The sequence below is a fragment of the Telmatherina bonti genome, assembly GCF_933228915.1.
Source record: "Telmatherina bonti genome assembly, chromosome: 17".
Lineage (NCBI taxonomy): Eukaryota > Metazoa > Chordata > Actinopteri > Atheriniformes > Telmatherinidae > Telmatherina > Telmatherina bonti.
In genome coordinates, this window is record NC_136615.1 from 10,732,465 (window position 1) to 10,750,717 (window position 18,253).

General features: G+C 39.4%; 1 protein-coding gene across 1 annotated transcript; it reads right to left on the reverse strand.

Moving 5' to 3' along the window:
- Positions 1 to 1,778: 1,778 nt before the first annotated feature.
- dmgdh (dimethylglycine dehydrogenase) lies at positions 1,779 to 17,903 on the reverse strand. The gene is made up of 16 exons (XM_079256104.1): positions 17,766 to 17,903; positions 17,303 to 17,471; positions 16,062 to 16,160; positions 15,811 to 15,975; positions 15,320 to 15,524; positions 9,939 to 10,187; positions 9,651 to 9,849; positions 8,597 to 8,766; positions 8,354 to 8,507; positions 6,872 to 7,037; positions 6,661 to 6,791; positions 5,381 to 5,598; positions 4,832 to 4,989; positions 3,377 to 3,436; positions 2,463 to 2,597; positions 1,779 to 2,368 (listed from the first exon to the last, which is right to left on the reverse strand). The coding sequence occupies exons 1-16, from the start codon at positions 17,885 to 17,887 to the stop codon at positions 2,156 to 2,158; spliced, it is 2,613 nt and encodes an 870-aa protein (XP_079112230.1). The 5' UTR covers positions 17,888 to 17,903; the 3' UTR covers positions 1,779 to 2,155.
- Positions 17,904 to 18,253: the final 350 nt, after the last annotated feature.

Sequence of the window (18,253 nt, forward strand, 5' to 3'; positions counted from 1 at the left end):
CTCTGCACGTCTCAGTGGACGAGCCAGGTCTTGAAAACGACAGTATACAAAAATTAAGAATAAGAAAACCTTTATTAGTTCCCCGGGGGGAAAATTAAATCTGAATTAATCCTATTCAAGGTATCCAACAGTAAAATCACACATGATGATGGTTATCGAAAACGGTGACTTATTTAGGCCTATTCCTGACTATGTGAGGGTTTTGTCTCAGAAGATTTTGATTCAGGTTTCTTATTGATCTTATTATTTTTATCCAAGTGTTTTCAAGCCCTCGTTTGCCTTCTAAGACATACATGCAGAGAAATATAGACTGATACCCCTACGGTCATAGATTCGGATCGGTCACAAATTTAGTTTTACACGTGAGTGTGTAAAATTTAGGCTTAGTTTCCAGTTCTTAGCTGACAGGAGTTTGGTCTTCTACTGCTGTGGACCATCTGTTTCAAGGTTTGACATGTGTGTTGAGAGACGATGTTCTGCATATCTTGGTTGGAGCCATCATCTCCAACCAGTCTGCCCATTGTCCTCTGACCGCTGACATGAACATGATGTTCTTGTCCAGACAACTGCTTCTCTTCTTCAGACCATTCTGATGTTGACCATGTCTACCCGCCTCAACGAACTGAGCTGCTGTAATGGCTGATTAACCATTTGTGTTAAGAAGTTGTTGAGTTGATGTACATAAAGAGGCTAATGAGGAGGAAGACTGTAATTTCACTGTTTTAGAGTCTTAATTAGCGTGATTGTTTACTATATGTGCTCATACATCTTTTGCATATCAACATTGGTAGCTCCGTTTACTGGTTTGGAACTGGGGCCTAAAAAGCCAGCAAGTACAAGGGCCCAAACCTGAGGGCATAACATGTTGGTCGTATAATTGATCGAGTTCAAACGGGATGTTGTTGTGGAAAAAGAAGTTAATCACAAGTCTCAAAAAGAAAAATCAAACTGAAGTTTATTAAGACTTGTGCATGAGGAGAGCTGTCACACAGATCCACAAGTTATCTGTGGGACAGCTCTCCTCACAGGAGAGCAGCTCGCTCTTTTATAGATTACTGTATTTGTTACAGAGGTCTTTTGCATACTTAGAGACACAAACAATGGTTCACTACAGTTTGGTGTCTTTGATTAACTCTAAGTTGTGAATTATCAAATAGAAACAATAAGAAAATAAATCAAAGGATTAAATTTCTTCCACGTTTTTGTAGATTTTGTGATGTGGAGTTTTTTTGTAGATTGTCTTTAGTTCTTGTTTCCCGTTTTATTCAGTAGATTTTCCTGTTTTAGCTCCCTTGTGTATTTTTCCTGTTTTGTTTCCCGTTCGTAAGCTCACCTGGTTTGATATCATCATTTACTTCACCTGTTCCTTATTAGTCCTTCACTGTATTTACACTCCCCGGTTTGCTTTGTCAGATCTTTGCCACGTTACCTCCATCCAGTGTTCTTGTTTATTCTGTTGGAGTAAACCTCCGTCCTCATATCTCCACAAACCATGAACCGATGTTTGCAGATTAGTTTCTACTTTTATTTCCTTTTGACTCATGCACTTTTGCCCAACTGCATGTCACTTTACTGATAAGCAAAATAAAAATCAAGCTGTTCTCTCCTCAACCCTGACAGTAACTGTACAGTCTATGTATCCATGTTTCACATAATAATCTCCTAACTACTGAATGGAAAAGGACGACAGAGTCGCGTCAAGATGAACAACCATTTAATTACATTGGTTAAAAAAACAGATTTACAAAACAAAAATCTTTGTACAGGTTTGAAAACACAATTTCTTTTGGTTATTTTATATTTCTATCATTGTTTTCTACCATGAAAAATGCAGCTGCATCAGTTCTTATTTCCTACACAAACAGGAGACATGTTTTGATGCTTTCCTGTTTAAGGTAAATTTGCATCATTGACCTTAAACCATGTAACATTCTTTTATGGTATCACAACAATCACTCATCCGACACTGTAAAGCACTGAGGTAAGAAACATCACACAGGCTGGGTTTATTTTATTTTTGTCTTTTTTAAGCTTAAACTGGACCCTGATCTGCAATGGGCCACTTTTTTTTCATCTTTATTACTACTCCAGATCCTTTTTTTTATTATTCACAGCTGGATTACTTGGAGATGAATCATCAGAGGATGGTCTGTGCTCATGCTTTGGCCTTTGCTTTCTTCTGCAGCCTGGTCTGTGTGGGCTCAGTGAGCAGTAAGGGCTCCTGGATGACCTTGGCGGGGTACTTCTTGCCCAGCAGCTCCACCTCCACCTTCTGGCCTACAGAGCACAGCTCTATGGGCAGGTAGCCAAACGCCAAGCTCTGCTGGCTGCTGTAGCTGTAGGCTCCAGATGTTGTGTTACCAACCACCTGAAGATTAAAAAAAAGAGACAAAAATACCCCGGCTGAGTGAGAGTACCAATACAAAATGATGAAACTAAATATGAGGTTTGCTGTCTCTAACCTTGTCGTTGAGCCAGATTGTCTCGTTGCCTTCAGGGTCAATATCATCGGTGTCCACAGAGAGGTAGGACAGCTTCCTCTTCAGGCCCGTGGCTTTGATCTCCTGAAGAGCCGCTTTTCCAATAAAGTCAGCAGGCTGCTCAACCACAGAACACAAAGTACCTTTAAACTTACAACCCCAAACACAGAAATACTTTTGGTAGCACAATAGAAATGTTCTTTTCTTTTTTATTCTACAGTCATTTAGCAGACACTTCTATCCAAAGCAACTTTCATATGAAATATGGATCACAACAAAATAAAAAAATGAAATTTCTCATCCATTGAATGTTAAAATATATTAAATAAATGACTAAACAAATGCAGAAATATTAATTACAAATGTCTATTTCATGTATGCAGTGCTCTGTTCTTTGTTGTATTTTCTCATTAGATTTTTTTATAGCTATTGTTAAATCATTTTTATTCTATAATTATTATTACTATATATGTATTTATTCATTATTTTTACATACTTTTTTTATTGAACATTTTTAATGACTTCCTGTAATTTCCCGTAATTCCTGTGTCTTTTTCTTTGTTTCAGTTTTTAATCAAATTTCAGCTTCAGCTATAAATAGATGATATCATAAAATATGTATTAATCAAAAAATTGGAAAAATATAAAGGGAAAAATAGAACAATGTACAAATAACAAATTAATTAAATATTTATTGACATATTTTATTTTCAAATATATGAACAAAGTGTAAAAAATAAATGGAAAAGTTTTCTACTTTGGTATTGATTATATTCTTTTACATTCTTCTATACACATTTCTGAATTTTTCTTTTATAGTTTTATCAATATTTTTCTTTTTTGTGGCCATTCCTTAATTCCATAATAAGCAGCTGAATACAAGAAGAAACAGTTACCTTATTTAGTTTAATGAAATAATCCAGTCCAGCCTCCAGAGGATTGGTGTCACAGTTCATCTGTAAAGATCAATAAGTTTGTTTCATTAATGAAAAGGTATGAACTGTGGAAGCATGTTAAACCTTTTTACAAAATAGATCTCAGCTTTAGACGGTAGGATGGGTCAGAAAACATCCACATGTGTAAAATGTGCCTTGTAAAATAATAAGACTCAACATGAGTAAAATATCCTCAGCTGAGGCAGCTCTTCATTATTATTATTATTATTATTATTATCAAATCAAACTTTATTTCTTGAGCACTTTTCATGCCTCAGGCAACACAAAGTGCTTTACAGGATAAAATCAAGTCATAAGGATTAAAACAGTGGATAAAAAGGCATTTAAAAATAATAAACACAAGCTCTTTCCACACACTCACACACACACACACAAGGACAAAGAGCAAGGAACCCCCCCACACCCACCCACACACACCCACCCACATTCCCCAAAAAACATCATTCCCTGAAAACTGTCTCTTTAACTTAATTCTGGTTAATAAAACAACTAAAAACATTAAGTAAGTGATAAAAATTCTGACTTGGTGCTGATGTGAGGAAACAATACCTCAGGATCCATCCACACCAGGAGCCAGTCCCCCGCATGCTCATAGAGGCCGTTGCCACAGCAACCGCACAACTCCCAGGCAGCAACGGGGCCACCCCGCAGCCATGAAGCTGCAGTGGTGGACCCTGCGCCACCCAAACAGCAGCAGTCATCATCATCATCATCATCATCATTATCATTATTATTATTATCATTATTAGGTGTATTGCAGCATAGAAACTCCCAACACTTGCTGGACTTCGGCCCTCAAGGACCAGAGCTGCCCACATCTGCAACACAGGATCACAGAAGGGACTGGAGCCTATCCCAGCAGCCACCAGACTAGAGGCAGGGTACACCTTGGACAGGTCGTCAGTCCATCACAGGACACTCAGAGATAAGCTCATTTTTACACTAATTTCTAAGGAGGATTCCCAAAACCAGTTAAACTAGGAAGCATGTGTTCGGACTGTGACGCACGCCCAGCTGTTAGAACCAGGGACCTTCTTCTGACGAGACGCTTGTTAGGTTGTATTTGTTCAAGCATCCCAAAAGGTGATATGAAGAGCTGTAAAGCTGTGAAGTGAGGAAGGGCTGAAGCCCTCAGCTCTGTGGTACAACAGGCTAATACCATGGGATTCATTCAAGAGGAGCAGCTTTAGATGCTATGTAGGAGTTAGGAACCCTTGAACAGGCTACATGCACATTTGTAGGATAAAGAAATAAGGTCACACGACAACTCTGGCTTTCCTGAAAACTTTGTCATGACCAAAAGGATTTAATAAAGATGCACGAGTCCTCATGTAGGGGGATTTTTAGTCTCTCATCAAGGGTGGTGTTTGATTTAATGATTGTGTGTGTTTGTACCTCAGCTCCCCAGCCTCTGAAACCTTTCTCAAGTCTGAGCGAGGCCATGGCGTAGCTGCCAAAATTGTCAATGCCCTCATTTTGTCCTGCTTCCATCATGGCCTGGTACACAGCTGCCATGTTCTTCTGGTCGATATACAGCTCCCAGCCCAGCTCACCTGCACACACACACACACACACACACACAAACTGGGCACTCAGATTGGTTGATGCAAAAAATACACCAAGAGTAACTGCAAACTGGAACAGATATTTAGGAGTTTTTCTGTTTGAAGTGAAAAGAAAATGTAGTAAAACGAGAATTATTTTAACAATACAGCTAATAATCCTAATTAAAATCAGTCGCTATAACAGTTTATATGCTCTAAGTTATATTTTGGTTTTCCTTTTCATGGCTAAAGTGGGTTGCCATAGCGACAATCTGTGTTCAGAAGCTGTATAAATCACTTTTCCCTGACCTCTTCCCTAGTTTTATCTCTTACTAACTCCTCCAGCTGTCTCTAAATTTGGAAGATTTTCCTCTGAAAGAACAAAAAGGAAGTAAATTACCCGTGTAGGAGATCCTGATGGCCCGAACAGGAATGCCGGCCAGCTTGATGGACTTGCACTGGAGAAACTTGAACCCAGTGTCACTCATGTCCTCATCTGTCAGCTTCTGGAGAACCTTCCTGGAATTCGGTCCCGCGATGCCGAGCACACCTGTCTCATCTGTTACGTTGGAGATGTCCACATCGTATCCGCCTTCTTTAGCTTCTGTTTCTATCCACCTGGATCAGGTTCAGAACAGCAACTTCAGTAGAGCGGCATCATGGATCTCTGTGTTTTTGCATGAGTTTCTGGGACAACTGCGGATCTTTTCCACATCGCAGGCATGAACTCTTTGACTCTCTGACCAGTAGAGGTCACCACATGCCTGCTGCAGGCTTTGATGGAGAACTGGCCACAGTGAAGGCGAGGTGAGGAGTGTTTTAAGATGCTGCCTTCCAATTGGAGCAAATGGAGGGGTGTTGTGTTAACAGCTGCTGGGAGGTTTTAAGTTTCTGTGGAATAAAACCCACTGACAAAGAGTTATTCAGCACAGCTGGAGCGTCAACTGAGACCTGGGCGTATCACTGAGAACTGAGGAGTTTCATGCATTTCTGTGGAGAACATGAGTGTTGTCAACACAATATGAACATTGGAAATGTTTGGTCGAACTCCTGGCTTTTATCACTGGTTAATTTATGCAAAGATGGATGAAAATGATGGAATAAAATATGCATTTATATCGAAGACTTTAAGAGAGAATGAATAATGGCACTGTAAAGTGTAGGAAACAAACATCTTTTTGTTTTCATGCATATTGTTTGTGATATGAATTTAATTGTGAATTTAATTATACGAAACCCGTTTCAGCAAAAACTGGTAGAAGTTTTAGTTCAGCAGAAAATACTGACAGCTTTAAGCCCTTGCACATAAAAAGTTAATTCAAGATGATTTAATATGATGCATTCCAGCAAAAAACACCCGATGACTGAGCTTAAAATCCTATTTTATACCCTTTTAATGCTCATAAACATGCCTCTGGTTTCATTTGTTGTCAAGACCAGCAACTGGAGCGCATGAATGTTGCATTTAGAGACACGCTTCATGAAAAATAAGAATGCATGAACCTGGAACATTTCCTGCTGACCACTGCAGCATAGATGTGTAACGTTTTAGGCATTATCTTCAAAAATAGATGTCCAAAGAGAATTCAAGATCCTCAAATGCACAACTCAAATGCACAACAATGTTCCATTAAAAGCTTATAAAACTGAACCGAGATGGGGCTGATTGATGTGTTTTACCTGAGGTCGTGGAACTCGGATCCGGAGCCTGTGATAAGCAGGAACTCTCCTGGTGCCAGCTGGGTGATGGTGACCTCAGCATAGACTTTCCCAGCAGGTGTCAGCATATGGCTGATGTTAGTTTGACCCACCTGAAAGCACACAAATTCAAAAGTGAGCTGGATCATTCGCTGCGAATACGGCGATCAAATAGTTAACACGTGCACTCCACCTTCGGCATGGTGTTAGCAAAAAGCCGATCCAGCAGCCGGAGCGAGTCCTTGCCCTTCACCACAAACTTGCCAAAAGGTGTGAGGTCGATCACTCCCACCTTCTCCATCACCAGCCTGCACTCTCTGCCAACCGGTCTGAACCAGTTGGTGCGTCGGAAACTGGGCCTGAGAACAGAACCAAGGCAGGGGTTGCCTCATATTTTTGTAGATTATTTAAACATGTCCCTACTTTATGAGCACATTACCCCGGTTTTATCATCTCTTCACTGGCTGCCTGTGCATTTTAGAATCCATTTTAAGCTGCTTTTATTTGTTTTTAAATGTCTGAATGGTGCTGCCCTGCGGTACCTCTCTGAGCTCCTCCATCCTTACACACCCTCTCGGTCTTTTAGGTCAGCTGACCAACTACTTCTGTCTGTACCGAAGACGAAACAGAAGCTCAGAGGGGACCGGGCTTTTGCAGTGGCAGCATCTAAACTGTGGAATGAGCTTCTTTTACACATTAGACAGGCCTCCACTGGATCTGCTTTTAAATCTTTACAGAAGACCCGTTTGTTTAAGCTGGCTTTCTGCACAATAAGTTGACTTTTTAGATCTGATTTTATTTAAATTGTTTTAATTTAGTGGCTTTTATTTTTTGATTGTTTTTAGATGTCTGAATTTTTTTAAGTTGTCCTAATATATGTTATTTATGCTGTTTTTTTTAACCCCCCACTATGTGGCACTTTGGTCAACATTGTTGTTTTTAAAGTGCCTTATAAATAAAGTTGTATTGTATTGTAGACAGCTGCAACGTGGAGTTAGCTGAAACATTCATGAGTTTTTCCAGAAAGGAGCGAGATGGTTCGACACAAGTTTCTCATAGATTCAGGCTTAAATCTCTGACTAAATACTTTTAAAGACACTCAGATCCAACAAATGCATTCCCATGTGTTGCAGCTGTCTGGTGTCTTCACCGTGGTATTTCAATGCTTCTCTTGGGCTGCCGCTTCAAGTTGGACGGACAGTTGAGTGAAGTGTGGTGAGTGGGTCTCTGCATGAACTTATGAACAAGAAACAAATATTGTTTCCTCAATATTAATGCAACGTCGACATCAGTCTAAGGTTCTTCACTAAATAAAATTTAGTTTTTGTTTTATTTCCTAAGCTACAACATCTGGCCAAGCAATTACATAAATCATCTTAACAGCACTCTACAGTTTGCTGCTTCCAAAAAAAAACAAAAAAAACAACCATAAAATGTTAATAACTCATCCCCCATCCAAGAAACGCGTTCTGGAAAGTCCAATATCCGTAGAGCTGATATGAAACTGTAAGCAGAGCTTTTTAATGCCTGTGGATTGTGGGCAGCTTCTGCAACTGAGGTATTTTATTAGATAAACATAATTATGTGGGAGTAAACAGGGCTCTGCTTGTTGCCTCAGTTATAAAACCAAAGCAAAAGACCTCATTGTTCTATCGGATATTAAAGAACAGCATACTTGTATCCAACTTCGTCTCCAGGTTTGTAGAACCAGTGAGGTTGTTCCCAGCCAGCATGGAAGCCCATGGATCCTTTATCCTTCAGCAGCTCGTAAACGCCGCTCGTCCTGGAGGTTGGCCGACCAGCAAATCGCTCCTCCTTGGGATAACCAACTGCAGGGACCAAAATGTTTAGATTTAGCAACAGTCATATCAAAAGTTTTATCTTATCTTCACAGGAAGCCGTCTCATGTTGTTCTTACCGACGTTGTTGAAGCCATAAGATTCTCTTGCTTTAGCGCACATGAAGGGGACGTTTGTCCACTTGCCATAGCGGTTAGGGTCGCATTCGATCAGGTCATAAGGAGGCTCCCCAGTCCTAATCCAGTCACTCAGAAACTTCCCGATGCCACCAGCATGGATAACTCCATACCTAAACACATACAGTCACAACATTACAGGTGATATATCGCATTATATCACCCCCTCCGTTTTCATTCATGCAGTGTTACATGTAGTCAACGCATTTCTAGGAGGATGAGGCAATAGTTTATCAAGCTTTCCAGTCTTTGGGGTGCAGACACAAGAAGTATTGTTGTTCTTCCGCCTCCATCTTGGCAAAACAGCACCAATAAAATGTGCTACAACTGCTTTTACTAGTCCCTGCTTGCAGTGCACACAAGCCAATGTCCTTATCTACCACATGTCCGTTTTAATACCTAGTGAGGCGCCAAATTGTGATGTTTCTTATGCTAGTTCTGCAGCTGCATAAAATAAGAATAAAATCCAGACACAGGGTAATCCAATTTCAAGTCGTTTATAGATTGCACTGGTCTAAAGTGATGCTGGTAAAATTTAAACCAGATTTGGATCTTAACTGTGAAATTGAAATCGTATGTTTTGGTCCTGTTCAAAACTGGCACAATTTTGACAGTCCATTTTCAACTTTCTATTTAATGCATTTGGGATTAATATTGTAGCTGAGGCCAAGACTGCAACATTTGGCATTGCACCACAAATTTTCAGCAGTCAAAAATATAAAGTAGTAATTGCCTTTGCTACACTCATTGCTCGAAGGCTTGTACTGCTGGAAGGAAAAGCATCCTCCACATGTTAAATTATGGTTTGTTGATCTTTTCCGTCATTTAACCCTGGAGAAAATAAGGTACTCTCAATAAGTTCTTCAATATCTGGCAACCTATTTTAGATGAATGGATGCAATGTTAATTGCTGCCCATGTTATGGAGCAGACACAAAGCTAACTTAGTTTTGCTTCTACACACTTGCTTACACAGTTATCTCTGATTCAACACACACCCAAAGCCAATAGCAGTCCAGTAGTTACGAACTCCCTGGTGCGGTCCGACCATGGGCAGCAGATCAGGGGTGTATGTGATTGGTCCAGACACAACGTTAATGATGTCAGCTGTTTTCAGCACAGGGACCATCTCCATGGCCATCTCAATGTGTTCCATTATCCTGTCGAGATCCGACTCAAACAGCTCTTTTCCGAAACCTAGCAAGCAGATAGAAAGGAACATTGCTAAGTAAGTGCAAAGCGTCCAGAGATAAGTATCTTTACTTTGTCATCTATAGCACACAGACCTGGTGGTACTCCATCCCTAACCCAGGAATCCTGGAGAACCATCTTCTCCATCTTCTCATACGGGCCAAAAAGCAGGCCATCTCTCTCCTGACGCAGATAGTAAGAACTCTCCAGGTCTCTGATGACGGCCAGCTCCTTCTTTAGAGCCTTTACTTCTGGTACTGTCGCTGTCACTACGTACTGGTGATGCACGGGGATGGTGGGGTGTTCAAACCCAATCAGCTTGCCAACTTCCCGGGCCCAGAAACCTAGAAAACCAGGGATGACATCAAATCACCTGATGACATGAAGTCAGCAAACTGATGTAGAAAATAAATAACAAGACAAAAGGCAACGTCCCTGATTTTCTTCCATCAAAAAGTCTAGTTGATCTTCATTTGAACTCACACATTTTTCTGTTAAATAAATTCAGTCTCTTAAGTTGTTTTTTTTTTTTTTTTTCAAAGTTAAGACTTTACTTTCTGAATATCTGAATCTCTCAGGAAAAAGAAACAATCCTTGTCCTGGCTTTATTATTTTCTTTTTTTTTTTTTAAGTAGAACAGCTCAAACACTCAACTGGATCCATTATCCCACTACAAAGGCTTAACAATATCTTTTTTTAATTTATTTTTAAATACTATATTTGTCAAGCAGCAAAAAGCTAGAGACTTGATTTTGTTAAGGCTAAAAAAAATGTGAAAAAATTGCTAATGCAAAAATTACACCTTTATTTTTTTTTTTTTTAATAAAATGCAAACATCATGCATTTTTCATTAAACAAAGAGAAAATGGCAGGTTTTAGTCACAGATTCCTCCTTCTTTAAGTCTTCATGCGAGACTAATTGCGTCCTCACAACAGTTTCAGATTTACTGCTCTGACATGTACATAACATCAATGTCCTCATCTAATTCTACAAAGAAAGTGAATTTCCTAAAATTACAATTTATTCATTTACGGCCGTCTTCTTTCTTCTGCGTCAATGGAAAATTTATAAATTGGTTACAGTGTGTCCCAAACTGTGTTTTATTGGACTTAATATGGACTTAATGGAGTGCTGTCTAACTTGGCTTATACATTAACAACAGAAGAACAGATTTGCTGTGTTTTGAGTGTGTGACATGTGAACATGTAGCACAGGTCAAAGTGCTAACTCAGCTACTATAGCCTGAAGTTTGAGGCCGGAGTCAGCTGGAGCAGTAAAGCCTGTTGATCTCTGCTGCTATCTTCAGCGCTGTTCATGATTAGGTCTGGCCAACAGAGCTCCACAGTGTTGCGAATGTTTTTATTCCAATTATATGAACCTGTGTAACCACGCTGAAGTCCACAGCTTATCAACATTGCAGCTTCTTTGTATTTGCTCCATATGTGAACTTTATCTCCTAGTTTGACAATATCGCAGGGTGTTTGCACAAGAGCTGGGCTGAAGGGGGGGAGTCGTGTTTACTGAAGGACAATGCACACAGCTGATTCACTGTATTAACCTTTACAAATGAATAAAATGAAGCAGAATTAAATGAAGTGGCCTTTTAAACTCAAACACTCTGGATTTATGGATTTAAACTTACAATAATGTGGCCTGCTTGTTCTAAATGACCCAGCTAAGTCAGTTATTTTCAATATTTTTTGATTAATGGCTTCTTACAGTCAACAGGGTTGTGTGGATAAGACTGAGAAGAAGCTCAAGAGAGCAAATTTTCCACACACGGTCAGCTGAAGGTCCTAAAGATAAAGTGCTAGAAGGTGTGAAACTGTGGAAAGTAGTTAGTGAGCAAGTAGAAAATTTCCGTTAAGAGATAAAAACTTAAAGGAATTACATAAAAACAATGAGTTTAAATGCAAAGTTGCTGAAACTTATATAAGTTAATAGATAAATAGCTTATATAAGCCACAAATAAGTGGCTAATGTGGATGTAGCTCAGACCTTTAGCTAAAAGGTACTGTTCAACACTTACAGTAGCTAACATTAGCATTCTTTAATTGTTAGCATAAGAAAACATATAAAAAGGTGATATTGTTAGCTGAAACTAATGGCTAAGCATTTGACAATGTTAGCTTATTTATTCATTTTGTTTGCTTTTACTGTAGCCAGGAAGATGTTAAGCTAAAGCTAATTTAGGTTATAAAAAGTTTAAATGAGAAAACAAGTGAAAACAATGCTTAGCTTAAACTAATGGATCAAAAGTTGACAAGTTCAAATAGAAATTTAATATAACTAAATTAATGGATTAACAAATTAAGCTAGAAATTGTGATTAAAATAAAAATAAACTTTTTTAGGAAGAATAATTGATCTTTGTGGGAAGAAATCTAAATGAAATTATACTGAAAACAATGTTGAGATTAATAGTTTTTGCTACAGTAATAAATAAACAGATAGACACATTACATTTTAGGTACAATCCACTTGGAAAAAATGCAAATCTGAGGATAACTGTAAGTAAGATTGTCCACAAATTCACACAAAAACATATTAATTAACATTTGTTGGGGTGTTTCATTTAGAAAAGGCTTCCTAAAAACAAACAAACAAACAGAACAGTGTTGAAATAAGAGATATTGCTAATAAATTAGTAGATTTGCACGTGTGGAAAAATGTCTACTATTGACATAATAATCCATACTCCAGTTCACATGGTAGATATGTGCATACTCATCCTAAACAGTGTCACATACCAGGGAAAGAGGTCTTTCGCCATAATTCCTGTGACAATGAACTGAATTTGTGAAAACTGGAAATGAGGGAGGAAGATATTTACTGAGGTTTGAGAAGAGGCGCCTCTACAGAATGTCAGAGATAAAGTTTAAGCAAAGATTTGCTTCATGGAAGCTCAAGAAAACAGATGCTTGTGGTTTCTCAACAATACAATGCATTAAAAGAAGAAAAAAAAAAAGGGCTGAGGCCACAGCTGTTTCTTGGGAGGCTTTTTTTCTGCCTTGCCGTGATGGATGTTTAGAAATTAAATTGTAAGATGGCTGATTCCTCACTGGGATTATTGTACTCATAATGGCATCTGTTTTCAATCAAAAGAAATCCAAAGTATAAGTAATGTCACACAATAGCTGCACAAGCCTCCATCAAAGCATACAATAAGAACATAGTTAGTGTGCATGCAAACATAAATACACCGCTACATTACTGGAAAAGTTATTAGTCAAACCAGTCCAGCTATACTGGAGACTCTTTCACAAAAAACAGGAACAGGGCAGCAGCAAATAGCTAAAAATGAAAAAAGAAAAAACTTTCAGGAGGTGTAGATGTCCTACTGCTTCAAGATTGGTTGAAATCTGAACTGCTGGCCTGTTTGGACTGGTTCCAACATAGTGAAGGAAAGAAAAAACTGGCAGCACATGTGGTGCTGTAAGTCTTCCATGGAACTACAGAAAGTACAAAAACACGCATGAGAGAATGCAGGACGACTTTAAGAGCTCTTACACCTTAAAGTTCTGCATCTATTCTCAACTTTTATTGTGCATATTTTCAAAAGTTGCACTTCCATTTTCATCTCTTTTCAACGGCTACTGTGGAGTAAAAAGATGACTAATGCAAAATATCCATGACCTATTTACGACTTTGTGTTACGCAACTCCCTCTACAAGGTACGCAGAGGGTCTGGGACAATAGAAACAGATTCTTGAATCACAGCCAGAAACACAAGCAACAGTACAGGGATGAAAGGAGTTGTGACCAACTAAATCTCCCCAGAACTGGTATGGCCCAGTTCAGGGCAAAAATGTTCTTCTCTGAATTCAGCAGTGTGGGCAAATGTCTCCTGTCACGAAGCCTGTCCTGATGAGATTTTTTTTTTCTCTGTTGTGGTGTTTGTTACAAAACTGACCTATAACAGACTAAAACAGATATTCATTCACCTTTTCAGTTAAACGCAGAGATTATCATGACCCTGTTTTTTTGGCTTCAGGGAATTAAGTGTGATCTGAACTTTTTTTTTGTTTTTTTACAGAGGACCAGCAAATGGAAAAGTTTAATTTTATGACAATTTTGCACCATTTTAAAAATATTTTAATCAAAATTTAATCTTTCACTGTATGTTTGTGAAATTCAAACTGTTTGGTGACTTTAATATCCATAAAACTAAAAGGAAAAGTAGGGTTTGTTCTTGTATCAATCGCATCCTGCCTTCAACAGCAGACATAAGAAATATCGCATTAGTGTTTTTGCATGCTTCTCTGACTGGAATTATGAAGAAAGTACTGTCTAAAAGGACAGATTTTGCCCTGCGATGGACAGGCGAGCGGTCCAGGGTGTACCCTGCCTGTCGCCCAAAGCCAGCTGGGATAGGCTCCAGCTTTCCCACGACCCTGAATTGGATTAAGCGGTTCAGAAAATGAATGAATGAAAGAAAGGACAGATTTTGAAGTTTAAATTTACACCATCTAGCTGTTGCACGTATGAAGCTGCATGCACATTAATACTTTACCACTGAAAACATTTCACTTTTTGCAGGTACATCCCTGCAGCCACACTGCTGCTGGGATTAGAGACCCTGAAACAGACATATCTGGAAATACTGTGGGTTTTGTTTTCAGCTAAAACTCTGGTGTTGATGGAACAAAGTGGGAGTAAGAACGACAGAAATGCAAGCATCATTTCATGTCACCAGTTTTATTTGTCCTTCCTCTGATCACAAGACCTTACTAAAAGGAAAAGAAGGTGAGTATTGGCTGAAGGTTCTTACTGCAGTATTGATAATGAAATACAGATGTTTACCACACTGTTCATGCTGCCAACTTTTGCCATGTTAAATCCTCTTTTAATGGTATTACTGTCGGATTATGTGCACCTATTACCCAGAATACTATTAATGTGATTTCATGGGACAAACAAATATGCTGTTTTCTTTGGTGCTTATTCAGCACAGCTAAACAAGCCTACATGGATCTATGTAAATCCAGAGGAGGCAGCACACTGGACTCTTTCCACCAGCACCAACCAGAATCTGTTTTTTTTTTTCTCACTTTCATATTAATCCTTTGCAGGGTTGGAGTTTTTAACTGTTATTTCTATTATTTCAGTAGGTTTTTAATTTTGACGAGTTGCCCAACTCTATCGGTACATTGTATGGCTTGTTTTGTTTAGGTTTTGTAGGGATTTTTCTACTAAACCTTGATTTGCTGCTTTCTGGCTACAGTTATGGAATATCCAAGTCATGATATCACACACTGCCTCAGGTGATGGCTTTCCTTCTCAGTGTCTGCAACAGTTCCTGTGTACGGTGGCCTTTTAAGGAAGGAGACATGCGAGATGCAGTGTCAAGGTGCATCATTATAAAGGGATTATCCCCGAAATGTTGCTCAAACACTCATCTGAACTAAGATCAGATGTTTTAGGATAAAAACAGAACAGACCCTTTGAGAGTAAGCGCAGATGTTCAAACACAAACCTGTTGCGTTGACGATGCGATTTGCGCGGATTGTTCCCTGAGGCGTCTGGACGTCCCACTTGCCATCAGCCCTCGGGTTGAGGGCGGTGACCGGTGCTGGATTGTAGATCTGAGCCCCATACATACGAGCTCCAGCAGCCAGAGCCATTGTTAGGGAGTAAGGGTCAATATGGCCGTCTCCAGGGGTGTAAAGGCCTGCTAATACCTAAGTTCATACAGAAACATCTAAATCACAATAAACATGGTGATGAGCACTGGTGATGACCTAATAACTGCTGACTCAGTTGATGGGAGATTTTTTGATGGAGTTTTATTCTAAGAGCCATTAAACTGAAGGATCTGTGTGTGTAAATAGTAGATGACATTATATCAAATGAGTTTAGAAAATGTGAACAGGCAAAAAAGAGGCGTCTCAACAACCCGCCAGCCACTGTGGATGATGATTATTACTGGCATTTGTTCCATATGATGCTGCAATGTTTCATACAAACCTTATCCATGTTAAGCAGTGGGAAAAGCTCCTGGACTTTTTCTGGTCCGATGAGGTACTGCTCCGTCACATGCCAGTGCGTTCGAGTCATCTGGTACTTCATCTCATCCACACGAGCCGCTGTTGAAGCAATGCGGACGCTACCGGGCTGGTGAAAGCCCACAGCCTGCACAGAGAGATTCATTTCTTTTAAAAAGTCTCAAATGAATACATGTTTGTAGAACTAAATGAAAGATGGACGAGATGTCCCACCTGTCCGGTTTCAGCCTCCAGGGTCTCGTACAGTTTAATGCTGTCAAAGTGGACTTTCTTGAGGTTAATGCCTGGATGGTAATATGTTGTCAAACCAGCCTGAAACACAAACCATAAGGGAATGATGGGAAAATACGTCTATGACACTCCAACTTGCATTGCATGGTTGATGTGTAGTTAATCAATAAGAAAAAAAATCTGATAATTTTTTTAATCTATTCCATAAACTCTTAATGAGAAACCACAGTTTCACTTTGTCCAATCGGTGTTAGCTTGATCTCCAACGCTACAGGTCAGTTCCACCACAGAGAGCTTCATTAGCTCATAGCATCATTTCTAAAGTCATATTCTGACCAAATTGTGACATCTGTTTAACTCTGCTCTCACAATGGTCATGATTTTTAGTTATACATCTTTTAAACCATGACTTAGGCTGTTATGCTACAAGGCAAAGAAATGACACAGCGAGCACTGCAGCTAACACATGCTGGAACTAGCTGCAGCTCCCCTGATGAGGTGAGTAACTGAGGAGTAAATCTGACCTCTGACATGGCAGAAAAGGTATTAATAGATCGAGAGTGTGATGGCAGTGAATGAACGAGTGGAAACCTAAGTGGGCCGAGACCATGAATGCCTGGAAAACTTATCGTGTGACAGCTGTCTTCAGTGGAAATGGTGCAACTGGTGGATGATGTGAGCAGAAATGAGTGTTAACCTTCACTAGATGAGACTGTCGAGGAAAAGTGTTTTCTTAAACATTAAAAGATTTGGCAATATTACAAAGGACAAATAATATTTGAAGACCAAATAAATACTTTTAGTTTTGTATTTTAACAGTAAACAAGAAATGAACAAAACCTTTTGAGCCGATGTTTTACAACCATGAAGCAAAAAATGATTAAACGTATAAATAAATGGAAACAGGGCTGAACAGAGAGAAAAACACACCTTGCAGCCTCTGAATTTGAGGCATTATTTGAGACTTATCTTGAATGTAAATCAGTTTTTATTATGATATTAAATGTTTCTTAGAATACCTGAAGCACTGTCAAATGGTTTTCTTCTTATAAATGACAGAGTTGGACTTCTGCATTTACATATTGGGAGAATAAAAACCAGGTATGTTTTAGTGTTGATATTAGTTATTTATATGAAGCGGGGTTGTTTGTTTTGCCCCTTAGGCCTCCTTCAGACCACCAGGATCCTCATTCTGCTTTCTAATAAAACATGTGTGTACATACAGCATGCCAGGTGGACCCTGCAGTCAGCTCCGTCTTCTCCAGCAGCACCACATCCTTCATCCCACTTTTGGCCAGGTGATAAGCCAGGCTGACCCCCACACAACCCCCACCGATGATGACAGTGTCTGCAGTGTCTTTCCATCGCTTTCCCAAAACTGTGGAAGCATCACTGCAAAAGAAAGGAAAATAAATGCTTTTTTTTTTTTTTTTTACAGCTTCATGCAGCACACAGGTGCATTTCAGCAGCACACTGACAAAGGTCTGCATCTGGCTAAGCCTATACATGCACTGGTGGTCGTATGAGCGTGCAAGACAACAGTGCATTAACTGTAGCTGTAACAGCAGACAATCATACAGATCTGTTGCATAAATAAATTCAACTTTTATTAGTTCCTCCCATCCTGTTTTGTCCATGTAAATCATTTTAATGATGAGTTTTATCCACACAGCTGAGTTGTCTCACCCTTCTTGGGCTTGTTTTCTTGAAGTGCAGCAGATGGTCCTTAAAGAAAGGCGCGCAATCCCCCGATGCGCTGCTAAATCTTTCCGCAGCTGAAAACTGATCAGGTTTAATAAACGTGACATGACTGTGGTTATGTAGTTAGACTAAAAAACAACAACAAATAAAACTCAAAACATAACCATCCCCCCTCCTTTAGGACCCCTGGACTGCCCCGAGTACTTCCAAATATCCCACTTTTTGCAGTGACAGGCGCTTTGGTACGCCCACAGGTCGAACACCAAGGAGGAAACTTTGCCCTGAGTTAACACGTTGTGCGCCAGCACTTCACTGTGGCGCAAACTTCAGCCTCCTCTGCAACCTTTCTGAGTCTAGTTTCCAAATAAAATGCAATTAATAACCATTTGCAGGACATTTAGATCCTAAATATTGTGCAGAGCAGGAAATAAACACAGAGTGGAGCAGAGATTCTGGTGGATTTCCCACGTGCT

Coding starts and splice junctions, on each gene's coding strand:
- dmgdh (XM_079256104.1), bottom strand. CDS start 17,887: ATGTCACGTTTATTAAACCTGATCAGTTTTCAGCTGCGGAAAGATTTA. Junction 8,767..9,650: donor TGGACTGCTATTGGCTTTGG/GTGTGTGTTGAA, acceptor GTATGTGTTTAG/GTATGGAGTTATCCATGCTG. Junction 3,437..4,831: donor TCAGAGGCTGGGGAGCTGAG/GTACAAACACAC, acceptor TGATCTTTACAG/ATGAACTGTGACACCAATCC.